The 27,055-nt window shown below is 51.4% G+C and overlaps 1 protein-coding gene across 1 annotated transcript; it reads left to right on the forward strand.

Annotated features, from left to right (window-relative positions):
* Nucleotides 1-1,339: 1,339 nt before the first annotated feature.
* Nucleotides 1,340-26,416, forward strand: Notch4 (notch receptor 4). Its single transcript, XM_042684290.1, has 30 exons — nt 1,340-1,519; nt 2,281-2,362; nt 2,544-2,839; nt 4,980-5,327; nt 5,432-5,554; nt 5,669-5,905; nt 6,028-6,183; nt 6,736-6,930; nt 8,219-8,332; nt 8,961-9,074; nt 9,156-9,278; nt 9,881-10,040; nt 11,333-11,478; nt 11,864-12,016; nt 12,474-12,591; nt 12,788-12,875; nt 13,197-13,350; nt 14,676-14,860; nt 17,555-17,807; nt 18,031-18,143; nt 18,808-19,328; nt 19,874-20,248; nt 20,608-20,783; nt 21,480-21,699; nt 22,130-22,202; nt 22,289-22,427; nt 23,629-23,924; nt 24,080-24,227; nt 24,651-24,748; nt 25,183-26,416. The coding sequence occupies exons 1-30, from the start codon at nt 1,450-1,452 to the stop codon at nt 25,882-25,884; spliced, it is 5,976 nt and encodes a 1,991-aa protein (XP_042540224.1). The 5' UTR covers nt 1,340-1,449; the 3' UTR covers nt 25,885-26,416.
* The last annotated feature ends 639 nt before the right edge of the window (nt 26,417-27,055 follow it).

Consider the following 27,055-nt stretch of genomic DNA (forward strand, 5'->3'; position numbering starts at 1 on the left):
CATTGGTCAACAATCAAAGTATCCTGGAATTGTTTTCAGTGGTCTTACCTCTTTCCTGTAAGTTTTAAATCATTTCAAAATAAAAGGGGTTTTGAAAAGAGGGAATAGGCTGGTATTGGTAAAGTCCACTCCTTGGCAGGGAAGGTCCCAGGTGCTCGAGGCTGTACCTGGGGCACCAGATATGGTGATACTGTGTTGTGTTCTTGGTGATACAGGGTATAGCTGACCTCGGAGCTCTCCTGTGTTGACTCAAGAAGGAAGCATGAGGCTGGGAAGGTGGCTTAGTGGTAGAGTGCTTGCCTTGCATGCATGAGGCCCTGGGTTCGATTCCTCAGCACCACATAAGCAGAAAAAGCCGGAAGTCGCACTGTGGCTCAAGTGATAGAGTGCTATCCTTGAGCTGAAGAGTTCAGGGACAGTGCCCAGGCCCAGAGTTCAGGCTTCAGGCCCTACAACCAACAACAAAAAGAAAGAAAGAAAGGAAGGAAGAAAAGAAGGAAGGAAGAAAGAAAGGAAGGAAAAAGAAAAGAAGGAAGCATGAGCATTCAAGACAATGAATTCCCTTTTGTGATGTTCTTTCCTCCAATGTTATGTCCTTCTTGGCATCCCAGAGTCCTCTTGCAGTGAAGGGAAACAGAGATAGTTGGAATCAAAGCTACCCAAAGTCAATGCTTGCTCCAGATAATCGGCAAAATGTAAAATTTTAGAATTGGAGTAAATTTGGGAATAGAACATAGAATAGAATATAGTCATTTACCATGGATAGTAGCAGTTTTATACATTCCTCTCTAAAGAAGGGCCAAGATTCCCCCTAAAAAAAAAATAAATTAGCCCAGCATCTTATGCATTCCCCGGAGGGAGAAAAAGAAGTCCCGGCCAGGGCTGAGGTAAGGCCTGCAAGTCCCCTGGGTTCCCTCCGCCATGGTAAGTCATTGCAGATAACAAGTTGAAGATCATCTGAAGAGCATCTGAACTGGCCTGGAGTGAAGCAGCCGTTCCTGGGAAGAGGAAGAGGAAGATCCTGTTCCCATGTCCTGCCTCCTGGGGCACAGGGGCAGCCACCTTGCAATGCCCATCTCTAGAAAGGAGAAATTCTATCCTCCAACAGGATGGCTCAGAACCACCTCCAGACCCCAGGAACCAAGCCAGGTCTCCCCTGTATCACTTGCCCTCCAGCCACACTGCACAACTTCCCCCACTTCCCCAGGGGTAGTCAGGGACAGAAGGCCCCTCCCTCGTCCCCCTCAATGTTCCTCTGCCCTCCCTCCCATCACTAGGGTGTCCAGGACATTGTGTGACTCAGGAAACAGCTCAGACCGAGGCTCAAAGCAGGCCGAGGAGGAGGAAGGGGCGTTGGGAGCAGGGGAGGTAGCAGTACCTCTATGAGGCTTGTGAGGGTCGCTGTCTGAAAAGGGAGAGGGGATCTGGGCTTGGGGCAGGGGCTCTGGAATGCAGCCCCCTTCCCTGCTGCTGCCGCTGCTCCTGCTGCTGCTGTGTTCCCCAGTTGTCCCGGCCAGAGGTGAGGCATGAGGTGGGAAGGATGGGGGGAAACCATCTCCCTTAGGGGGATGTCTGGTGGGGTTGGGGGCAGCTGAGCCTCAGGCTTCGAAAGAATAGTGGATGAAGGAGATCCATTTTCCCAACTAGGCACAGCTTGCAGGGAGAGCTGACTGCCACAGGAGCGACTCAGACCCAAGTTTTAGGCCTGGTGCCAGGGGTGGTGACTGCTGGGGGGGGGGGGGGATGGGTAAGAGGGGGTGTCCACCAGGGAAAACCCAGCTGGCCCTGGAGCTGAGACAGAGAGTTCTCCAAGTCACACAGGGAAGGGAGCAACAGACCAATTAGACCAATTACCTGAGAGAAGGCATGAGAAGAACAGAGATGGAGACGTGGAAGGTCTCACTAAGTCCCTTTCCTGTCCAGCTGTTCCCACCCCCCAGTGGCTCAATACGAGGCCCTTCCTGGAGGAAATCCCTTCTACATCTCAGCCATTCACCTCCCTGGGGCCCCTCCTGATCCCTGTTGTCCTACTTCCGAGGGATGGAGCCAGGCTGCTCTTGGGAGGCCAGAAAATAAACAGGAAAGGGGGCTGGGAATAGTCACCAAGAGAGGCCTCACATCCACAGAGTTGGGGATCACGTGGGGGACTGGGATCAGGCGGTAAAGAGAGGTTAGTTTGGGGGCCATGTGGACACGGGGGGCACTGAGGCAGATCTCCTGGGAGCACCTGAAGGAGGCACAGGCCCCCAGTGCCAGCTCCTCCTCCCGCTCCATCACCAGGCCTGCTGTGTGGAAGTTTACCAGAACCTTGCGCCAATGGAGGCACCTGCCTGACCCGGTCTTGGGGACAAGGGATCTGCCAGTGAGTGAGGCTCCTGGGGAAGAGGAGACCGGCAGGAGAAGGGAAGCGGGAAGGAAGTGGTGGGGAGTGGGGAAGAGAAAAAAGGGAGGAAGTGAAGATGAAGGAAACAAATGAAGGAGAAAGAGAGAAAAGAGAAGAGAAGCCCAGTTGTGTATTTTTCCTTTTCTTTCCCTGCTTCCAGGTGTGCCCTTGGCTTCCTGGGTGAGATGTGCCAGTTTGCTGACCCCTGCCAGGATGCCCAGCTCTGCCAGAATGGGGGCAGCTGCCAAACCCTGCTTCCCACATCCCCTCGCTCCTCTAGACTCCCCTCTCCATTGGCCCCCAGCTTCTTCTGCATCTGTCCCACTGGCTTCACTGGCAAGAGGTGCCAAGTCCAGCTGGAAAACCTCTGCCCTTCCTCCTTCTGTTCTGAAAGGGGCCGCTGCTACATTCAGGCCTCAGGCCGCCCCCAGTGCTCCTGCGAGCTTGGTTGGACAGGTAAGCTCTGGTGGGAATGCCAAGAAGGGACAGGCAGGTGACTGGGCAAGGCAGTGGGGGGGGTGGGGGAATAGAACTGGAGCCTGAGAGAAGATAGAAGCCAGAAGAGTCAAGAAGAAATTTCTTGGTAAGGAAGCCATTCTCGCAAGACTGACATTCATCAGCATGTGACTGCTAACGTACTGAAGTATTTCCAAACTAGTTGGAATATTTCCAAGCTAAGGGTGCCATGAGCCTCCTGAGTGTGCCATCCTCCTGCCTCTCTGGGCCCTTCCAACTGTCCTCCAGATAGCCATTGCAATGTGATTATTGCTTGTCTTACTCTGCACCTTCTGCACCTTGTGCATGCAGACCATGACTGCCCCTCCCCAGTCCCGTTCTGAGTAGTGTGTGCTAACCACAGCACCTGGAAAGTGGGAGAGGACAGGCTAATGCTGGAGTGATCTGACCCTGAGGGAGAAGTTTGGGGTGCATCCCAGAGAAAAGGGATCTAACCTTGCCTTAGAGCAGGGACAAATGCCAGTCCCACTACTGACTAGCCAATAATCTGGCATGAGATATAGAAGCTGTCTAGGTTCTTGGTCACCAGACCACTACCCACGTTTTTGTTGTTGTTGTTTTGTCGGTCCTAGGGCTTGAACTCAGGGCCTGGGCACTGTTCCTGAGCTCTTTTGCTCAAGGCTAGCACTTTATCACTTTGAGCCACAGTGCCACGTCTGGTTTTTCTGGTGGTTAGTTGATGATAAGTCTCACAGCTTTCCCTGCCAGGGCTGGCTTTGAACCCACCCTCGGATCTCAGTCTCCTGAGTAGCTAGGATTGCAGACTTGAGCCTGAATAGTGCCGGGCTTTGTCCACATTTTTTAAGGTTGTTGAGTGCATAAAAGGGAATGATAGCCAGGAGCTGGTAGCTCACGCCTGTACAGTAATCCTAGCTACTCAGGAGACTGAGAGGATCAGGGTTTGAAGCCAGCCCGGGCAGGAAAGTTAGCGAGACTCTTACCTCTAGTAAACCACCAGAAAACCAGAAGTGGAGCAGTTGTATAAAGTGGTAGAGTACTAGCCTTGAGCAGAAAACTCAGGGACAGCATCCAGGCCCTGAGGTCAAGCCCAATGACCTACTCAAAAAAAAAGCAGTGGAGAGGGGAATGATACCCAGGAAATGCTTACTTAGCTCAGTGTCTGGTTAATGTTATGGGTGCAGCAATTGGTGGTTCCTGCCATGGCCACCGCCACCGCCACTGACACTGCTCCTACTGCCATTAACCACTGGGGCACACGGCTGCTCCGTGTCCTCCTCATCAGTATCCTGGTCATCTTACACACCTAATAAATAGGGCTGGGACATGACTCAAATAGAAGAGGAGTTGCCTAGCAAGTATGAAGCCTTGAGTTCAAATCCTAGTCCTGCTTTAAAAAAGAAAGGAAGGAAGGGAAGAAGGGAGGGAGGGTGGAAAAGAAAGAAAGGAAGGAAGGAAGGAAGGAAGGAAGGAAGGAAGGAAGGAAGGAAGGAAGGAAGGAAGGAAGGAAGGAAGGAAGGGAAGAAACCATGAAGAATCAGAAAACAAAGTGACTCACCTAGGAGCATGCAAACCATTATGGCACAGTGAGGTGTCAACCTGAGTCTCCTGCCTGCAGATGCTGGATACTTTTAATCTCGCCTAAGAAGACATGCTCTAGGCCCCTCCCCTCCCCTATGTCCCAAATTTCCCCAGGTAAGGCCAATTCGTCATACTCCCCCCATTAGGTATCTGTTTCACTTTCCATGCTGAAAATAAGGACAGCCCTCATATAACCCTCCAAAGGCATGGCAAAATTAAGGTAGGAGTGACAGAACAGAGCAAAGAGAGACAAGCACCTGGTGGCTCATACCTGTAACTCTGGCTATGCAGGAGGCTGAGATCGGAGGATCACAGTTTGAAGCCAGCCTGGTCAGGAAAGTCTATGAGCCTCTTATCTCCAGTTAACCACCAAAAAGCCCCAATACCTATGTACACACACACACACACACACACACACACACACACACACACAGGGAGACAGATATGAAACAAACACGGAAATCCCCCTACAGGAGAGCTGAGGAAGCTCAGGTGAGCTGGGTTTGTGTAGTGCCAGCACCATCCCTCTGCCCCATCACAGGTGAGCAGTGCCAGCTTCCAGATTTCTGCTCTGCCAACCCCTGCTTAAATGGAGGTGTATGTCTGGCCACATACCCCCAGATCCAGTGCCGCTGCCCACCTGGTTTTGAGGGCCATCTCTGCCAACATGACATCAACGAGTGCTTCCTGGACCCAGGACCCTGCCCTAGGGGCACCTTCTGCCAGAACACCCTGGGCTCCTTCCAGTGTGTCTGCCCTGCGGGGAGGGAGGGCTCCCACTGTGAGCTCCGGAAGGGACCCTGCTCCTCTGGGGACTGTCCACACGGGAGCACCTGCCAGCTGGTGCCAGGGCGAGATGCCACCTTTCACCTCTGCCTCTGTCCCCCAGGTGTGTTTCTCATGGGGGGGGGCTTTCCCACATTCCCCCTCTCTGGGCAGGGAGGGTCGTCTCCTTTAGCTTTCCCCCTCCCGCTGATCCCGTGACCCTGTCAGGAATCACAGGCCTGGACTGTGAAGTGAATCCCGACAACTGTATCAGGCACCAGTGTCAGAACGGGGCTGCTTGCCGGGATGGGCAAGGCACCTACACCTGCCTCTGCCCAGAGACCTGGACAGGTGAGTTGCTTCAGCCAAGTTCATGGTGCCCTGGGGGCCAGCTCGGAACTCCCGCCTCCCTTCCTCTCCAGGCTCCCAGCTCCAGCCCTTGCCCTCTTCCTTCCTCCCTTACAGGCTGGGATTGCTCCAAAGATGTGGATGAATGTGAGACACAGGGTCCCCCTCGCTGCAGAAATGGGGGTACCTGCCAGAACTCTGCTGGCAGCTTCCACTGCGTGTGCGTGAGTGGCTGGGGAGGCACAGTTTGCGAGGAGAACTTGGATGACTGCATCACGGCCACCTGCGCCCCCGGATCCACCTGCATTGACCGCGTGGGCTCCTTTTCCTGCCTGTGCCCTCCTGGACGCACAGGTGAAGGCAGAGGGGGCTGGGGAGGTGGGAGGTAAAGGTGGAAGGCCAGAGAAGCACTAAGAACGCAGCTGGAAGCCTTCAAGCAGCCTGTGCCAACCTTACCCCCTCCCCGGCCCCCACAGGCCTTCTGTGCCACCTGGAAGACATGTGTCTGAGCCAGCCGTGCCACGAGAATGCCCAGTGCAGCACCAACCCCCTGACAGGCTCCACGCTCTGCCTGTGCCAGCCTGGCTACTCAGGGCCCACCTGCCACCAGGACCTGGATGAGTGTCAGATGGGTGAGGCTCCCCACAGAAGAGCCTTTCTGAGTCCGGACACATGGCTACACTGAACAGAGTACACAGCAAATTGCTTTCAAGTTGAAAACCAACGGGCTGGGAAGGTGGCTCAGTGGTAGAGCGCTTGCCTTGCATGCATGAGACCCTGGGTTCGATTCCTCAGCACCACATAAGCAAAAAGAAAAAAGCTGGAAGTGGCGCTGTGGATCAAGTGGTAGAGCGTTAACCTTGAGCTGAAGAGCTGAGGGACAGCGCCCAGGCCCAGAGTTCAGGCCCCACGACCGGACCCCCCCCCCAAAAAAAAAATTGAAAACCAAATAGCTCCTTTATTCTTGAATTTAGTTCCAATTTGGCATCTCTTTCCTGCATGACGTTCTCCCCAGTGCTCAGCCCTCCTGACCCCATGGATTTCTCCACCATGAACACACAAGCCCCTCCCCCAATTTGCTCTCCTCTACCACAAAGAGGCCCTCATGCTTTCCCTGGCTCTCTAAGCCCTTTGCCCTCTTCACTCTGGATCCTTTTAGATACCCAGTTTTTCTCTCCTCCCAGCCCAGCAAGGCCCCAGTCCCTGTGAACATGGCGGCTCCTGCCTCAACACCCCCGGCTCCTTCAAATGCCTCTGCCCTCCTGGCTACACGGGCTCCCGTTGTGAAGCTGACCACGATGAGTGCAAGTCCCAGCCCTGCCGCCCAGGGAGCACCTGTGTGGATCTACTGGCCACTTTCTACTGCTTCTGCCCACCAGGTACAGCTAGATGAGAACTGGGTGGAGAGGACAGAGAACTAATCTTGAATCCAATGGGAATTGTCCCTCCAAAGCAAGGATAGTCTGAAGCTAATTGGGGGGTCAGTTATTACAGAATGTTTCTCCTCTCCCTACTCCTCCCCAGGACATCCATGACCCCCCGCCCTGGAGGGGGGCCTACAAGTAGTAGTTGAGTTTGTGCACTGTCCAACTCTAGAGACCTCCAGTCATTTCATGATCGTCACAGAGTACACAACCACTTACCCCTAGCTGGCCCACAAGGGATGGGAGGATGGCAGCTTTCCACATAGCAGCCTCTGCTAATGCCAATCCAGAATGTTCCTCCTTAATCACACAAACTCTCCCCCGTAGGCATAAAGGGTAAACCCTTAAAATTCCAAATGGCTTGTGTGCTTGTTCTGTGCAATAAGAAAGGAATGCTGCAAGGCTACCTCACCTCCAGGCTAGTTTCATAGAGAGGCAATGTCCTCCTAGGGAGAGAACCACAGATTAGTATCAGCTGGATGTAACCAGTTGACTTCATACCAGGAACCCTCTAAGCAGCTCACAGACACTATCTCAGCTACTCTTTACAATAACCCAGAGGTCATTTGATAAATGAAGAAACTGAGGCACAAAGGGGTTGAGGGGCTTGTCCAAAGTCACACAGCTCATTAAGTGGCAAAATCAAGAATCAAACCCAGGACTTCAACATTTTATTTAACAAGCACCCAAGTATCATGGCTCAGGCCATCCACAGACAAGCCTAGAAAAGTGGAGAAAGCTGTTCAATAATCCAAGGGACAAGGTACCAGGGCAAAATCGAGGCAGCCTCTCCAGGCAGGAAGAGGGAGGCCGTGAGGTCCACAGTTGATGTGACTCAAGTTCAAAGTGAGATGAAGGCTTGGATGAACACAAAGCCAAGGACCAACACACATTACCAAATGCCCTTGAATCCCACCCCCTCCTGGGCCCCTCCCTGGTTGGTAGGCATGGAGGCCTGTTTAGGTAGAACTAGACAAGTGAACCACCACCCTCCAGGCAGAAGCCCACTAGTCTCCTCAGGACTGAGCCCAACCATCCGCGGGGGGCCCCCACAAGTTACTTCCTCTCATACCAGCAAGAGATACACCACCAAGAGCAGCAGGGTTTATCAGTCCAACCCACAGGTAGACAGCACCCAGGGAGGAGTAGCTTGACAAGGACCTAATAGATCTTCTCCCAGGAAGAAGATGGGGCCACCAAGGCCTTGCTGAGCCCTGCCCTGACCATGCCCCCTTGTCCTCAGGCTTAGAAGGGACCCTCTGCGAGGTAGAGATCAATGAGTGTGCCTCGGATCCATGCCTGAACCACGCTAGCTGTCAGGACCTGCTCAATGGCTTCCTGTGCGTCTGCCAGCCTGGTGGGTACAAATTTCAGTTTTCTCTAGCCTGTCCCTGGAGTTCCTGATTTCTCCCCACAGTCTCCTCACATCCCCAAATCTTCCCCTGCTTACTCCCCGCCCTTATCTCTGACCTACCAAATCGCCAGCTACCTCTTTCTGTGTACTCTGTGTGTGAGAGGCCCAGGCCACCATGGACCCAAGGAGAGCTGTCCAGACCTTTCTTCTCTATCTTTGTCAGACATCCCTCAGCTCCCCCGCTATGAAAATAATTACATGGATTGAATATTTACCCTAGGCAGGCCCTTAATTATTACATTATCTAATCCTTGCAGTGTCCTTGCACTTGCTAGACAGATGCTCCACCACTGAACTGCACTCCCACCCAGTGGCCTCTATTATTCCCTACTACCAAGGAGAACACTGGAGCAAAGGGTGCTGGCTAGCCCACAGTCCCACAGCTGGCAGGAGCAGAGCTTCATGCTTTCTGAATGACCATGGTTTTGCTCCACACTCAACTGCCCAGGGTCTTCTCCAGGACAGCCTGCAGGCTTACCTTCCCTGACAAAAGAGGGAACTATGTTGTACTTCCCATATGACCTTGACCTCCCCTCCACATACCCCACACACACACTCCCTTCCCCACCAGGGTTCACGGGCACCCAGTGTGAAGAAGACATGGACGAGTGCACAAGCTCTCCCTGTGCCAATGGGGGTCACTGCCAAGACCAGCCTGGGGCCTTCCACTGCCAGTGTCTCCCAGGTAAACTGGGGTCCAAGCAGTCAGAGGGAAAAGAGAATGACACATGTCTGTGCGGTTCCTGACCCTCCCCCTGTGCTATAGGCTTTGAAGGGCCACAGTGTGAGACTGAAGTGGATGAGTGTCTAAGTGGCCCCTGCCCCACCGGAGCCAGCTGCCTTGATCTCCCAGGAGCTTTCCTTTGCCTCTGCCCCTCTGGCTTCACAGGTCAGCAGGGAAGGTGTTAGACAGAACTGGAAGAATATTTGAGTCTATTTGGGGTGGAACAGAGGTCATAGTGGATGCTTAATGGTTGGGATATGAGAGAATGAGAATGGCACCCCTTAAAATTATTCAGTGCAGGGGCTGGGAAGGTGGCTCAGTGGTAGAGCGCTTGCCTTGCATGCATGAGGCCCTGGGTTCGATTCCTCAGCACCACATAAGCAAAAAAGAAAAAACCGGAAGTGGCACTGTGGCTCAAGTGGTAGAGCGCTAGCCTTGAGCTGAAGAGCTGAGCACCCAGGCCCAGAGTTCAGGCCCCATGACCAGACCCAAAAAAAAAATTATTCAGTGCAGCCACACTACTCAGGAGGCTGAGATCTGAGGATTGCAGTTCGAAAACAGCCTGCACAGGAAAGCCTGTGAGACTCTTATCTCCAATTAATCACCAGAAACCAGAAGTGGTAGAGCACTAGCCTTGAGCAAAAGAGCTCAGGGACAGTGGCCAGGCCCTGAGTTCAAGCCCCAGGACTGGCACACACACATGTATTGGCCCCATAAAGACATGAAGGGCTCTGTTTTCTCTCTAATGTCTCCTCACACACCCTCAGGCCAGTCCTGTGACACTCCCTTGTGTGAACTCAACCTATGTCAAGCCAAGCAACAATGCCAGGATCCAGGAGATAAACCCCACTGTCTCTGCCCCGATGGAAGCCCTGGCTGTGTGCCTGCTCAGGACAATTGCACCTGCCATCATGGACATTGCCAGAGGTAATACCGTCCAAGCCCTCCTCATTTGTCCCCTTCTCTGGGTCCTTAGCTGGGCCAATAGACAGCAGGTGAGGGATCAGGTCACTGGGTAAAGCCAATGGGGAACTGGAAAGAAATGACAAAGTCCTTAGGGCAGAACAAAGCCCTTAGGAGGGCTTAGCCAATAAGTGTTTCCCAATGAGAGGAGAGTTCAAATAGAGCAAGAAGCAGAGGAGTAGAGGGTCAGAATAGAAGAAGAACAGAAATGGCAATGTCAGTTCAGTTTTGATTAGATATTATCTATTCAGCATGGGTTACAGGCACTGGGGGGAAAAAGCCTAGAGCAAAGGAAGCAAAGTGACTATTTTCTTTTTTTTTTTTTTTGTGGGTCAGTCCTGGGGCTTGAACTCTAGGCCTGGGTGCTGTCCCTGCGCTCTCCAGCTCAAGGCCTGAGCTCTACCACTTGAGCCACAGTGCCACTTCCGGTTTTCAAGTGGTTTATTGGAGATAAGAGTCTCATGGACTTTCCTGCCTGGGGCTGACTTTGAACAGTGTCCCTCAGATCTCAGCCTCCTGCATAGCTAGGGTTACAGGCATGAGCCACTGGCGCCCGGCAAAGTGACTATTTTCATTCTGAAGATGTGTGTGTATGTGTGTATGTGAGAGAGAGAGACAGAGACAGAGAAAGAAAGAAAGAAAGAAAGAAAGAAAGAAAGAAAGAAAGAAAGAAGGAAGGAAGGAAGGAAGGAAGGAAGGAAGGAAGGAAGGAAGGAAGGAAGGAAGGAAGGAAGGAAGGAAGAAGTAAGGAAAGAAAGAAAGAAAGAAGGAAAGAAAGAGAGAGAGAGAGAGACAGAGACTGGGAAAGTGAATCAATGATAGAGTGCTTGCCTCGCATGCATGAAGCCCTGGGTTCGATTCCTCAGCACCACATAAACAGAAAAAGCCAGAAGTGGTGCTGTGGCTCAAGTGGTAGAGCACTAGCCTTGAGCTGAAGAGCTGAGGGACAGTGCTCAGAGTTCAAGCCCCAGGACAGACACACACACAAAAGAAGATTTATACACAAAAACACACACATTTATATTTTTAGAGAATAGATGTTTGGGAAGAAATATGTATACATAGATATGTACTATAATTTTTTTAATGAGTGGTTGGGGAGTAGGCTGAGAAGGGACCTGATGAGAACAAAGGTCCTGAACAGAGAATTCAGAATCTCCGTGCTAGAAGAAGAGGCGGTCATAAGGGAGCCAACAGGAAGGGGCAAGGATTTCCCAGGAGAAGAGACATCGCCTCCCTTTTCTCTTTATGATCAGATCCTCATGCGTGTGTGATACGGGTTGGACGGGGCCAGAGTGTGAGGCTGAACTGGGGGACTGCAATTCCACACCCTGTGCCCACGGGGGCACCTGCTACCCCCAGCCCTCTGGCTACAACTGCACCTGCCCCACTGGCTACACAGGTGAGGCCCCAGGGCTAGTCACCCCCTAAACCAAGGGTTAAGCCTATGGGAAGTAGAGCTGTGGTTCAAGTGTCAGAGTGCTAGCCTTGAGAGAAAAAAAAAAAAAAAAAAAACTAAAGGAACAGTGCTCTGGCCCTGAGTTTGAGCCCCACTACCATCACATACAAAAATCTATCCTAAGAGTTAAGTATATGGTTAAGGGCTCTGCAACTCAGTCATCACCAAGAACAGAGCATGGGGTTCGGAAGACCCAAGTGATATACAGGAGGTGAGGGGAATAAAGGGAGGTTGGATGAGGATAAGGAAGGGAAGGGACAAAGAAGTAGAAGGAGAAAGTAGAAGGAGAAAGAGGACCTCCTTTATCTGACCCTACCTGCTCCCTCAGGGCCCACCTGCAGTGAAGAGGTGACAGCCTGTCACTCGAGACCCTGTCTCAATGGTGGCTCCTGCATCCCCAGTCCTGGCAGCTACTCCTGCACCTGCCCTGCAAGCCATACAGGGTCCCACTGCCAAACCATTACTGACCACTGTGAATCTGGTGAGTGCCCACCATGTCCTGGAGATGAACCAGAGGGGATTAAACTGGACAGGGTATCTGTGGCATACTTGTTAAAAGTTAATTAGATGGGCCAGGCACAGTAGCCCACGCCTGTAATCCTAGCTACTTAGGAGGTTGAGATCTGAGGATCATGGTTTAAAGTCAGCCCTGGCAGAAAAATCCATGAGACTCTTATCTCTAACCACAAAAAGCCAGAAGTAGAGCTGTCTGTGGCTCAAGCGGGTAGAGCGCTAACCCTGAGCACAAAAGCTCAGGGACAGTGCCCAGGCCCAGAGTTCAAGCCTCAGGACCATAATAGAAAAAAAAAAAAAAAAAAAAGGTGGATGGTAATGAGGTGATGTTTTGATGGGGATGTGAATCCTGCGTGTGGTGTAACTGAGGTCACAGGCCAGGTTACAGGCAAGGAACCCAAACCCTCACAGCCTCCTCTCTCCAGCCCCGTGCCTCAATGGGGGTACCTGTGTGAACAGGCCTGGCGCCCCCTCCTGCCTCTGTGCCACGGGCTTCCAGGGCCCACGCTGTGAGGAAAAGATCTTCCCCAGCTGCGCAGACAGGTGAGCAGGGCACCAAGACCTCTGGAGGAAAGGTGGGAGCCCTCAGCTTTCCCACATTTCCTCTCCACTTGACCTCCCACTCCACACCCTCTGTACTGCTTCCCCTCCTGACCTGTCACCCCAAGACACCGCCTACTCCCCTGCCCTTTATTTCCCAGACCTTCCTTCTACTGTGCCCTGTCTCTATCTTGTCCAGCCCATGTAGGAACAGGGCAACCTGCCAAGATGGCCCTCAGGGTCCCCGCTGCCTCTGTCCCCCTGGCTACACAGGAGAGAGCTGCCAGGTGAGGTGCAATGAGCCCAATGTGCCAAGAAGGGAGGAGGTAACAAAGTTAGCAATGAAACGTGCCGCAAGGAAGTGTGGGGAAAGTGTCCACACGAAGAGAGATAAGGAGGTCTAGGAGTTGGGGGGTCTCACTTGAGATTTGTTTGGAAAGAAGGAATGAAGAAGTGAATGGGTGAAGCTGTTCTTGGAATGTGGGAATAAAAAGAAAAGGGGGCGGGGGCACCTGTTCCAGTCTATTCATGAGGAAGAGGATTGGCAGAAGTCCATCTCTAGGCCTAGGAAGCTAATTTCCTATTTCATGCTCCCTCCCAACGCTCAGACTCTAATGGACTTATGTGCCCAGAAGCCCTGTCCAAACAACGGCCGCTGCCTGCAGAACGGGCCCTCCTTCCAGTGCCTATGCCTCCAGGGGTGGACCGGGCCCCTCTGTAACTTCCCACTGTCTTCCTGCCAGAAGGCTGCAATGACCCAAGGTACCAGCTTCGGCACTGACCAGAGAACAGAGAGAGAAAACAGAGTGCCCTCCTCTCCCCATCTCTCAGCACAGCCACACAGCCTGTGACCAAAACTGCCACCTGAGACCAGAACAGCACACTGCAATTTACTCATTCTACAATTCACTACCCACGGGAGCCTCACACAACTCCATTTCTAATACCACATTCAACACAATTCAAGCTACACCAACTACTCCAGTTAACAGGATTCCAGCTTCACACAACCACCAAGAATGTAATTCATTTCAGAAGTTAAAACTCAGCCAGTGTGGACAGTCAATAAATTTCATCAGACCCTCTTCTAAGGTTACACCAACCCCCTTGTAGAAAAATGCCTCCTTAACTGGATGCTAGTGGCTCACATCTGTAATCCTAGCTACTCAGGAGGCCGAGATCCAAGGGTCGCAGTTCAAAGCCAGGTCCTTATCTCCAATTAACCACCAAAAAGTCAGACGTAGAGCTGTGGCTTAAGTTGTAGAGTGCTAGCTGTGAGCAAAAAAAAAAAGCTCTGGGACAGCATCTGAGTTCAAACTCCAGGACTGGTGCACGCATGCGCACACACACACACACACACACACACACACACACACACACACACACACACACTTACTTTATTCAAATAGTTTGAAATAATAAGAGCTCAGGAAAGACACTACTGTGGGCTTAGGGGATGATGTCTGTGACACAGCATGAGAGGACAACAGAATAATCAGAATAGATGGGAAACTTAGGGGACAGTAGTAAAACCACACGCCCCCAACTTGACATTTCCCTTGAGGTCTTTCTTGCTAAAGACCTATTTAAAGACAAGTCAACAGTCACTTACAACACTCTAACAGGCTTTTTGTTTGTTTGTTTGTTTTGGGTCCGGTCGTGGGGCCTGAACTCTGGGCCTGGGCGCTGTCCCTCAGCTCTTCAGCTCAAGGCTAGCGCTCTACCACCTGAGCCACAGCACCACTTCCGGCTTTTTTCTTTTTGCTTATGTGGTGCTGAGGAATCGAACCCAGGGCCTCAGGCATGCAAGGCAAGCGCTCTACCACTGAGCCACCTTCCCAGCCCCACTCTAACAGGCTTAAGGAGAGTTATTGCTCTCACATTCTAGTAAGAAAGGTGGAAGGGAGAACCTGAAGTTTAAACCTCTTCAGGGCCAGGACTTACTCATGCCCCAGGCTTCAGAGCTTCCTACTTTGCAACATTGGTGGCTTCGGAGGTAAAATCCTATCTGTTCAGTGTCTGGGACCCCTGAACATTCATCTACCCCACATTTAGCTTCATCTCTTCTTGTTTGGCTCTCTCTCCAGGCATAGAAGTCTCTGCCCTGTGCCAGAACGGAGGCCTCTGCATGGACAAAGGCCCCTCCTATTTCTGCCACTGCCCTCCAGGGTTCCAAGGCAGGTTATGCCAGGACCACGTGAACCCCTGTGAGTCCCAGCCCTGCCAATATGGGGCTACGTGCGTGGCACAGCCTGATGGGTATCTTTGCCAGGTAAGAGATTGAGAGGAGACAGAAGACAAGGGTAGGCTGGAGATGACACATGGCAGTGACAGTGAATGAGAACCCAATGTACCCAATTTTTCTCACCTTCCTTTACCCCATGCATCCAACCAATCATCAGGCCAAGCTATTCTGCCTCCCAAAAATTTCTCAAATCCTGTCCTTTCTCCTCACCTAGTTCCCACTGCTTTAATCCAGGCTTTTGTTATATTCCACCTGGATACTGCCATCAACCTCCTCACCATCATCCCCTTATACTTCTATTGTTTAGTTTTGCTTTGTTTTCTGTTTTGCCAATCCTGTCTGGATGCAATTCCTGAGCTTTTGTGCTCAAGGTTAGTGCTCTATCATTTGAACCACAGCTCCACTTCCTTTTTTTGCATGCTCACATGTGTGTGTGTGAGTGTGTATGGTCATTGGAGATGAGTCTCACTGATTTTCCTGCTCAAGCTGGCTTTGCGAAGTAGGATCCTCAGGTCTCAGCTTCCTGAGTAGCTAGAACTAGATTAGTTTTCAACCTATTCCCAGAGTACTGTACTAAGAACTTGGAGCTAACTCTTTCATCACTCCCATGATTAACACCTACACTGACTTCAATCTTCTCTGAATAAAGCCCCAGGCACTGCATTTAACTCATCCTAGCCCACCTCCCAGGTCTTATCTGTCCTTATCTCCACTGTTCTACATCCTTCGTGATCTATCAACGTAAAACTACCCTAGCTTTCTTACTCAGCCATTCTGATTCTAATCTCTCAGGCTTTTTCCCTTGCTATTGCCTCTTCCTAGAATGTATTTTCCCACCCTATTCTACTTGTTGGTGTTCTGGGAGCACCCCAATGTCTCTCTAGCCTGGGAAAAGTCCTTTGCTTGGCAATCTAGGTTATGATGCCCGATTCCTGAGCCAGGACCATGGCTTTTAATCAAAGACATACTTCACTTTTTAACACTTACAATGAACTTTTTTTTCAGTTGTGGGGCCTGAACTCAGGGCCTGGGCACTGTCCCTCAGCTCTTCAGCTCAAGGCTAGCACTCTACCACTTGACCCACAGCACCATTTCTGGCTTTTTCTGCTTATGTGGTGCTGAGGAATTGAACCCAGGGCCTCATGCATGCGAGGCAAGTACTCTACCATTGAACCACCTTCCCAGCCCTACTAGGAACTTTTTGTCTGAGACAAAGTCTCATTATGCAGCTAGATTCAAACTCAAGATCCCCCTGCCTCCATCTCACAAATGCTGGGACTACAGAGTAATATATGCCTTCCCATGCATATTTTCAAATATACAAAAGCAGTGTACTGATGGGTAGTGGACTTGTGTGTAATCATTATTTAGCTTCACACCATCTTTAAACGCTTTTTTTTTTTTGTCGGTCGTGGGGCTTGAACTCTGGGCCTGAGTGCTGTCCCTCAGCTCTTCAGCTCAAGGCGAACGCTCTACCACTTGAGCCACAGCGCCAATTCCAGTTTTTTTCTGATGGTTTATTGGAGATAGGAGTCTCATGGTCTCTCCTGCCCGGGCTGGTTTTGAACCTCGATCCTCAGATCTCAGCCTCCTGAGTAGCTAGGATTACAGGCGAGCCACCAGCGCCCGGCTATTTTTTTTTTAACTCTTTATTTTTTCTTCACACCATCTTTAATGAAACACTCTTTCCTCCAGTTTTCTAAAACACTCCTTCACTCATTCCTACCAGCTTCCTGGGCCACTCTTCAGATTCTTTGTAAGTCTTTTTTTCTCTGACTCTTCAAGGCCTTCCTGTATTCTACTCTTGCAATCTCTCCTCCCTCTTGCAAGCACCAGGCACATGCTACAAATCCTTTCAGTGATCTTTTCACCAGCAGAATGGCTGTCCCAGCACTCAAAAGGAAGAGAGGAAATCCTTATGAGTTTGAGGCCAGCCTAGGCTGTATAGTGAGACCTTGTCAAAAACCAAACAAAACAAGCCTGGCACCAGTGACTCACGCCTGTAATCCTAGCTACTCAGGAGGCGGAGAGCTGAGAGAATCGCAGTTCAAAGCCAGCCTCCGTGAGACTCTTCTCTCCAATTCACCACCGGAAAACTGGAAGTAGCACTGTGGCTCAACTGGTAGAGCACTTACCTTGAGCTGAAGAGCTCAGGGATAGTGCCCAGGCTGAGTGTTAAAGCCCTATGACTGACTGACCAAAAAAAACAACACAGAGACTAGAGATCTGGCTTATGGTAGAATACATCATCTTTCTGGGATTCAATTTCCTTATCTGTCAAGTGAGGGTCAAAATAAATAATCCATATAAAGTGTTAGGAAGTAAGTTTTTTTCCCCCATTAAGGTTACATGTCTAAATCATGCAATACATGTTAGCCATCTCCCTGTTGTGGTTGACATCAATGATCAAAACATCCTCAAACAGTGCCTGACACAAAACGGGCATTCAGTAGATGCTTATGATTTATAAAGTATGAGAGAGTCTGGAGGGTGTGTTAGGAGGTTTTACCAAAAATGGGACTATGTTTAGTGTTGCAGTCATCAAATGAGACTGGGGATGATTAAGCCGTGTAGTATGTGTTGAGCCATAAAGATTGAGCTGCCTGTGACAGTAATGGATGGTGAGCTGGGCAATGTTGTTGAGCTGGAAGGTGGAGCCTGAGCAGAGCATCCTGAGCTCGGCTTATCCACTGCTCTTTACCTGACATTGTCTGCCTTCAGTGTGCCCCAGGCTACAGTGGACAGAATTGCTCAAACGAACCCGATGCTTGTCTCTCACAACCTTGTCACAACCATGGAACCTGCACTCCTAAACCTGGAGGGTTCCACTGTGCCTGCCCTCCGGGCTTCGTGGGGCTGCGCTGTGAGGGAGATGTGGATGAGTGTCTAGACCAGCCCTGCCACCCCACAGGCACTGCAGCCTGCCACTCGCTGGCCAACGCCTTCTACTGCCAGTGTCTGCCTGGATACACAGGTGAGACCTACCGTTGGGGCACAAGCCTCTCTGGGGCCATGTGAGGAGAGACCCAAACAATCCCTGCCTGTAGAATAGCCCGGTGGTCTTGTCCGTGCCATACTCCAGAGAAGACACCCCAGGATCCCTTTTACCAGCACATCTAGCTGGCCCTTACTCCCAGGACTGAGTCAGGAGAAAGGCAGTGACTGAAACCAGGTGTTTAATCTCACTCCTACCGCAGGCCAGTGGTGCGAGGTGGAGACAGACCCCTGCCAGAGCCAACCCTGCTCCCAAGGAGGGTCCTGTGAGGCTACACCAGGCCCACCCCCAGGTTTTACCTGCCACTGCCCCAAGGTAAGTGACCACAAAGCTGGCTTCTCTTTTAGGGAACCATGAACATTGCCTAAGGGGAGATCAGAAGTCCCCCCAAGGCCAAGCTAGGGGGACTTGAATAAGCTAAGTATGGAGATGGATGTAGATGTGGATGTCAACATGTATGAACTTGGATCAATCATAAGCCTTGAATTATGATATATTCACATGTATCACATGCTCATGATGCATTGGTTATGTCCAGCCCTCCTTTATTGTAATAGCATAATACTCCTGAGCCTAACCCAAGAATTGTACTAATGACTCATGTCTACTTATATCCTTCTCCTTTCTGTTCTCTCGGGAAAGGAAGAGGAAGGCATAAAACCCTCTAAGGAATAACACTACAATAGAGTTGAACTGTATTAGCTGTTGAGTCTTCCAAGACTCACATTCTGAAACTATAGTTCACCCCCAGGATGCTATGCAGGACTGTGGTTCAGCATTTCCATCCAAATGTATACCATTGTATTAAATTACCATAGCACATGGTTTCAACATCCATAATACTCAGTGCTCTCTGGAGACCCTTTGGATATGAGCATCTAGGCCTCACTGTGCTATGATAACCCGGGAGCTCACTTGAGGGAAGTAGGAAGAATGACCAGAAGTCCTCTCCCATTCTTTGTTGTCCTTCCCATCACAGGGTTTTGAAGGTCCCACCTGCAGTCACCGAGCCCCTTCCTGCGGTGCCCACCACTGCCATCATGGAGGCCTGTGTCTTCCCTCCCCTAAGCTGGGCTTACCACCCTTCTGTGCCTGTCTTAGTGGCTTTGGGGATCCTGACTGCCTGACCCCCCCAGCTCCTCAAGGTTGTGGCCCTCCCTCTCCTTGTCTACACAATGGCAGCTGCTCAGAGACCCCTGGGCTGGGGCAGCCAGGCTTTCGATGCTCCTGCCCTCCTGACTCTCCAGGGCCCCGCTGTCAGAGGTCTGGAGAGGAGTGTGAAGGGAGAGGCGGCGATGGGGCCTGCGACCCCGGCTGCAGTGGCCCAGGAGGAAATTGGGATGGAGGGGATTGCTCCCTGGGGGTCCCAGACCCCTGGAAAGGCTGTCCCCCCAACTCCCAATGCTGGCTTCTCTTCCGGGATGGGCAATGCCACCCACAGTGTGACTCTGAGGAGTGTCTGTTTGACGGCTATGACTGTGAGAACCCTCCAACCTGCATGTGAGCCTGAAACCCACTGGGGCCAGGGAGGGGAGGGGGTGTGAGGAGACAGGGATGGAAGAGGGAGGATACAAATATCTATACTACCGGGTAGCCACAGCCTCACGCTCCAGGAAGTTTGCACACTAATACCCATTGCTAAGAAGGGATAACTTAGGTTGGACTCGGAACTCCATCCTAGAGAAATGAATTGATATTTTTTGTGGGGCCACAGCTTCAATCTGGGGTCCTCCTTAAGCGTTCTTGGGGCTCAGTCCTCAAGCCTGCCTCCCTAAGCCCTGTTGCTATGGACTATCTCCCCTAGTAACCGATGTCCCTGAGGGAAAAAGGTCTTGAACTCTCCTTCAATAGGGAGTAAAGCTTGGGTAATTAGGGACAGAAGGGTCCTGGGAGACAAACATCAGGGTGTCTGAAAACCATCCCAAGACTGCACAGCTATCCCAACTTAGCAATCAAGGCCCTAGAAGCCATGCAATCTGGGAATTTTCTCTGGGGTGAGGAGGGGAGCCGGATTTAAAGAGTTCCCTCCTCTCTTAACTCCACAGTCCAGCCTATGACCAGTACTGCCAAGATCACTTCCACAACGGGCACTGTGAGAAAGGCTGCAACACTGCAGAATGTGGCTGGGATGGGGGTGACTGCAGGCCTGAAGATGGGGACTCAAAGTGGGGACCATCCTTGGCCCTACTGGTGGTGCTCAGCCCTTCAGCTCTGGACCAGCAGCTGCTTACCCTGGCCCGGGTGCTCGCTCTGACTTTAAGGGTAGGACTCTGGGTAAGAAAGGACGGTGAAGGCAGGGACATGGTCTTCCCCTATCCTGGGGCCCGGGCTGAAGAGGAGCTAGGAAGAACTCAGAACTCTTCTCATCAGGAGAAAGCAGCCCCTCCTTTGGGCAAGGAGACAGACTCTGATGGCACTGGGTAAGAAATGGAAGAGAGCCAGATGCTACGGTTTGGGTTTTGTTTTGTTTTGTTGTTGGTCATGGGGCGGGAACTCTAGGCCTGGGTGCTATCCCTCAACTCTTCAGCTTAAGACTAGCGCTCTACTACTTGAGCCACAGCACCACTTCTGGTTTTCTGGTGGTTTATTGGAGATAAGAGTCTCAAGGACTTTCCTGCCTGGGCTGGCTCCATGATCCTCAGATCTCAGCCTCTTGAGCAGCTAGTATTACAGGTGTGAGCCACCAGTGCCCAGTTGGGTTTTTTTTTTTTTTTTTTTTTTTTTTTTTGTGGAGGGAAGGAGGCTAGGGCCTTAAAAAGAAGTCTTTACTTCCTCACAGGTTTGTGGTGGTGCTGGGTGTGGATCTGTCCAACTGTGGCCCTGACCACCCCGCCTCCCCATGTCCCTGGGACTCTCAGCTGCTGCTTCGCTTCCTGGCTGCAATGGCCGCAGTGGGGGCCCTGGAGCCCCTGCTACCTGGACCCCTGCTGGCTGCTCACCCACAAGCAGGCATTGGTAGGTGATCCTGCCACTTCATCTGGCCTTCGCTCACTTCCCAGCATGACATCCTCATAGATCTCAGAGAGCAAATGAAACAGGATGGCTGGATCCCAAATGTCCTTTGTGGGGACTGTCTCTCCTTCATTGTCTCTTTCTCTTGATTGGATTCCCCTCAAGTACTGTATGCTAACCTTTTACACGGCCCTCCAACAAAGTTTGAGTTCTAGCTTTTCTTTTCTTTCTTTTTTTTTGGGGGGGGGGTCCTGTCATAGGGCCTGAACTATGGGCCTAGGCACTGTCCCTCAGCTCTTCAGCTCAAGGCTAGTGCTCTACCACTTGAACCACAGCGCCACTTCCGGCTTTTTCCTTTTTGCTTATGTGGTGCTGAGGAATCGAACCCAGGGCCTCATGCATGCAAGGCAAGCGCTCTACCACTGAGCCACCTTCCCAGCCCTAGCTTTTCTTCTTTACAGAAGAAGGATATTGTCATCCCTGAACAGCACACAGGACATAAAAGGAAAACTTGTCGTATTGTGCTTTGTGTGTACTTTGCACTAAGCATTTTGCCATTAACTCATTTAATACCGTGAGAACAGTGTTGTTATTCCCACTTCACAGATGAAGTCATTACATTCACCCCAAAAGCCACCCAGCTGGAGCCAGTCTTATCCAAACAATGGCCTCTCTTTGTGACTGTGTTTCTCCCATCAGTGCCCGCTGCTAATCAGCTTCCATGGCCTGTGCTATGCTCACCTGTGGCCGGAGTGCTTCTACTGGCCCTTGGGGCTCTCCTAGTCCTCCAGCTCATCCGGCGTCGACGTCGAGAGCATGGTGCTCTCTGGTTGCCTCCTGGTTTCACTAGGAGGCCCCAGACTCAGCAAACTCCACGCCGCCGCCGGCCTCCACTAGGGGAGGACAGCATTGGCCTTAAGTGAGTAAAGAAGGCCCTGGGCTCAGGGAGGGGAGTTTTTCCTGTAAAGATATTCAAGACCAGAAGCAAAGCTGTGACTCATGCATGCAATCCTAGCTACTCAGGAGGCTGTGATCTAAGGATTGCAGTTCAAAGTAGGAAAGTCTGTGAAGTTCTTATCTTCAGTTTACTATGGAAATGGAGTGTGGCTCAAGCAGTAGAGCACCAGACTTGAGTGAAAAAGCTGAGGGACAGTACCCAGGCCCTGAGGTCAAAGCCCAGTACTGGCACACAAGCATGCGTGCGTGCGCGCGCGCGTGAGCACACACACACACACACACACACAATGCTATTGCAGAAGTTAAAGATGAGGAATGGGGAATGGAGAGGGATAGGCCTGGTCCTAATCCTAACCTATATAACTAACCTCTACCCACTCACCTCCTTCTAGGACGCTGAAACCAGAGGCAGAAGTGGATGAAGATGGAGTAGTGATGTGTTCAGTCCCCGAGGAGGGAGAAGAGGTGGGCCAGGCAAGAATGATATGGAAGGGAAGGAGGGGATGAAAGGACAAGCAATGGCCTTCACAGCTCTTTGCTCTTGCCCCAAGGTTGAAGAAATGGTCTCCCCTCCCAAGTGCCAGCTCTGGCCACTGAATGGTGGCTGTGGAGAGATCCCTCAGATAGCCATGCTGACACCTCCTCAGGAGTCTGAGATGGAAGCCTCAGATGTGGATACCTGTGGCCCAGGTATGTAAGAAAACCATAACAAAGGAAATAAAAAAAGCCTCCCTTCCACCCTTTCAGAAGCAGAAACTTGTTTTTGTTTTAGTATCAGAACCAAAAGTGTTGGGAATGTGGCTTAGTGATAGAGTGCTTGCCTATCATGCATGAAGCCCTGGGTTTGATTCCTCAGTACATTAAAAAAAAAAAAAAAAACAAAACTAAAAGAAGTAGTACCTCAGAATAGTAATTCTTTTTTTTTTTTTTGGGGGGGGGGGAGGGTCCAGTCATGGGGTCTGAACTCTGGGCCTGGGCGCTGTCCCTTAGCTCTTCAGCTCAAGGCTAGCACTCTACCACTTGAGCCACAGCACCATTTCCAGCTTTTTTCTGCTTATGTGGTGCTGAGGAATTGAACCCAGGGCCGCATGCAAGGCAAGCACTCTACCACTGAGCCAACTTCCCAGCCCAAGAATAGTAATTCTTGAAGTATGGTGCTCAGACAGATCAGCATCATCTGGGAACTGGAAGGAATGCAAATTCTTAAGCTCCACTATAGAGCTATCCATTTAGAAACATGAGCGATCTGTTTTAATAAGTACTCCAGGTGAGTGTGATTTAGACCCAAGTTTGAGAAGCCAGGCCCTAGAATGTTAACAGAATTAAGGCTTTCTTAAAACTCCTCCCTTTACTGATGAGGAAACAATCTCATATAAAATCAGGAAAAATCACTTACGACACATAATCAAGAGCCAGAGCTTGCCATACATAGTGTAGTACATACCTGTTAATATCACCCTTAAGAGATGGAGGCTGGCCAGACACTGGTAGCTCACGCCTGTAATCCTAGCTACTGAGGAGGCTGAGCTCTGAGGATTGTAATTGGAAGCCAGCCTGGGCAGAAAGTCCCTAAGACACTTATGTCTAATTAACCAGCAGAGACATGAAAGTGTAGCTGTAGCTCAAATGGCAAAGTGCTAGTGTTGAGCAAGGACTAAGTGCCCTAGCCCTTAGTTCAAGCCCCAGTACTGGCATGACCACACTCTCACACACACACACACACACAAGGGGGGAGGTAGAAGCAAGAGGAGGGTGCTGAGTTAACAGTTTACAAAGTATATTTACATGAGTTCTAGGCCATACACTCTTGTCTCATACACCACAAAGAGACACCTCCACTGTGATTCTTCCTGAGCCTCCATGAGCCCCTCTCTTGACTTTTCACCCACAGATGGAGTGACACCTCTGATGTCAGCAGTCTGCTGTGGGGGAGTGGAGTCCAGAACCATCCAGGGGCCATGGTTGGGAAGTTCTGAGCCCTGGGAACCTTTGCTGGATAAAGGGGCCTGTCCCCAGGTTAACACCGTGGGCACTGGAGAGACCCCTCTGCATTTGGCTGCCCGATTCGACCGGCCAACTGCTGCCCGCCGCCTTCTTGAAGCTGGAGCCAACCCAAACCAGCAAGATCGGTCAGGGCGCACCCCACTTCACACTGCTGTGGCTGCTGATGCTCAGGAGGTTTGCCAGGTTAGCACACCCTGGAGTCCCTAAAAGGGACTAAAAGGTATGCTTACAGGTAAAACTGGGTAGAAGTATCCCCCAGGGTTTAACAGAGAGAGCATGTGAAATTACGACCTGAAGAGAGACGATGGAAAGGTTACAGGTCTTTTCTGTCTCCCCAGCTCCTACTGGGCAGCCGACAGACCGCGGTGGATGCACGCACAGAGGACGGGACCACACCCTTGATGCTGGCTGCCAGGCTGGCTGTGGAGGACCTAGTTGAAGAACTGATTGCAGCTGGAGCAAATGTGGGGGCCGCCGATAAATGGGGTATGGAAGGAGGAAAGAAATTAAGCAGATGGAGCATGAGAAGAGGTGCACAATACAGGGAGGGAGACGCGTAATGGGAGGCTGAGACATTTCCCCCACCCCGCTGATATGGGAAGTCTGCTGTGCAGTGGTAGTAAGAACAGCGTTAGTCTCCCCCTCCCCCCCGTCCCACCATCCTCGACGAGCACTGGGTCTCCCGGTCCCACCGACCCAGAACAATGCCCATTGTCCCGCCCGCGCGCCGGTGACGTCACCAGGAGAATGCTTCCGGCCTCCTGGCGGTCGCCAGGGCAACGCTTCCCGCCTTTGAGGAACCTGGGTAGCCTTTCCTCTCCCCTCCCCTAGGATAATTCGTGGGAAAACGAAGTTAGGGAGTTTGGCCCCTAGCCGCCAGGTAATAACTTCCCACATTTGTCCCCTTAGGAAAGACTGCACTACACTGGGCCGCAGCTGTGAACAACGACCGAGCCGCTCGCTCCCTTCTCCAGGCTGGAGCCGACAAAGACGCTCAAGATGGCAGGGTTAGACTGGGTAGCAGCCTCCCCACAAAAAAAGAAAAGAAGCCAGGCGCCGGTGGCTCACGCTTGTAATCCTAGCTATTCAGGAGGTTGAAATCTGAGGATCGCGGTTCGAAGCCAGCCCGGGCAGGAAACTCCGTGAAACTCTTTATCTCCAAAACTACTCAGGAAACGCTGGAAGTAGCGCTGTGGCTCAAAGTGGTAGCGCGCTAGTCCTGAGCACAAAGAGGCTCAGGTACAGCGCCCAGGCCCTGAGTTCAAGTCCCAGTGCCAGCAAAAAAAAAAAAAGGAAAAAGGAAAGGAAATCGGCAGCGGGACAGAGAGAAAGCCCGGGAATGGCACAAAATCTGGAGGGGCGGGTCGGCAGCCCAGGAGGTGGAGTCGGAGGGGGACGTGTCCTTGCCTGACCCCACCCCCTGGCTGTTTCCTCCCCGCAGGAGCAGACGCCGCTGTTTCTAGCGGCCCGGGAAGGAGCGGTCGAGGTGGCTCAGCTGCTGCTGGGACTCGGGGCGGCCCGAGGCTTGCGGGATCAAGCTGGACTAGCGCCCGCGGACATTGCCCGCCAGCGAAACCACTGGGATCTGCTGACCCTGCTAGGAGGGGCGGGGCCGCCCGCGGCACGTCACACTGTGTCGCCGGACCGCGAGACTGGGGCCTTCTCGCGCGCAAGGACTGCGTCAGGAAGCGTGCCTCCGCACGGAGGCGGGGCTCCGCCGCGTTGCCGGACACTGTCAGCCGGGGCACGCCCCCGATTGGGCGGGGCTGGTCTGCAAGCTCGCAGTCTGTCTGGAGACTTGGCGGCGCGCGGAAGCAGGGCCTATCCGCACAGCCGGAGCCCTTCGGGAGGAGGAGCCGGAGAAGGCCCGCCCCCACGCGGCCGGAGGATTTCCGCTGGCCTCCGTGGGCCTAGGCCCAACCCCTCAATAGTGCGAGGAAGGCCCGCGTGCGTGGCTGGACGCCGAAGCAAGGCCTCAGTGGATGACTGGCCCCGTGATTGGGTGGCCCTGGGAGCCTGCCCCGCCTCCAGCACTCCGATCCCACCTCCTTGTCTTACTCCATCCCCAGAGCGAGGGTCCCCTCAAGTTGTTTGGGGTCTTCCCGCTCATGAAGGAGCCTCCTTAAACCTGGGAGAATGTTAAAATTAGGAGTCGACTTGGAGAGGAGGCGTTGGAAAAATTATTGCCCATTAAATAACTGGCACTCGAAAGAAGGGGCTGCAAATTGAGTTTCCCTCCCCGAATTAGTGCATGCCTCTCGAAGCAAGCATTATCTTCTACCTGGAAGAAGTTACAGTGCTGAAAAGAGGGTGCTGGGATGAGACAGGCCCACTTCCTCTCTTTGAAAATTAAGAGCGAGAGGCTTCCTTAAAACTGGAACCCAGAGCTGTGGACCGAGGAGATGTAAGATGTTCTTAACTTGTGTATGGTTCCCAAAGAGAACCTCTATCATCCATTGCTTACACTGGCCCACAAAGCTGACATATTTATGGAGAACCTACCAAGTGCCAGGCACTGTGTAGATGCTGAAAGATGGACAGTGGCCACTCCAGCTAATGACTCCGTGCTCTCATCCAAAGAAACTGCTGCATGGATGAAGCACCATTCTTCTGGCCATGGCTATCTCTAAGAACCTCAAACCTGTTTCCAATAATAAACTGATTTTTTTTTTAAATTGAGGAGTTGGGGAGTGGAATGGGAAACAAAATATATGAAAGTGACCACGTACAGATCTTAGAAGTCTTGGCTGACTTGGATAAGGGCTTTTCGTTTTAAGTAGATTTGGAGGGCTCATGTTTATTTGGGGTATCATCAGAAAGCAGGGAGAATACACAAATACATATGGCCATGCAGACCATGTCCCTTGTCTAGGGGCACTTAGTTACAGTCAAGGGATTCCTAAGGCTTTAAGCAAAAGATGGAGAGAGTATCTCAAGTTATCTACTTTTCAGCTGGACACTTTTGCCTTGTTATTAAGCCTGAGATGTGGAGGCATTCTGAAAGTTACTACCATTTATTGATCATTCCTATTTGTCAAGTGCTTTATTACAATTAATCTTCACACCAACTATGAGGTAGGTGTTATTTTTTAAAGTCCCATTTTCTTCTCCCAAAAACGGAGGCATCAAGGTTTTATATGCCTAAGATATAAGGCATTAAAGTAGAAGAATCAAATATCTACATCACATTTCATGCTCCAAAGCCATTTACCTGTGAATTCCTTTACATGACAGATAACCATTTAAAGACCCCCCCCCCCCAAATATCCATTATTCTAAATATTTACTATGTCTTGACTCAGTGTAGGTATATT

This window comes from Dipodomys spectabilis, unplaced genomic scaffold, assembly GCF_019054845.1.
Source record: "Dipodomys spectabilis isolate Male_0828 unplaced genomic scaffold, ASM1905484v1 ptg000085l, whole genome shotgun sequence".
NCBI classification, from domain to species: Eukaryota; Metazoa; Chordata; class Mammalia; order Rodentia; family Heteromyidae; genus Dipodomys; species Dipodomys spectabilis.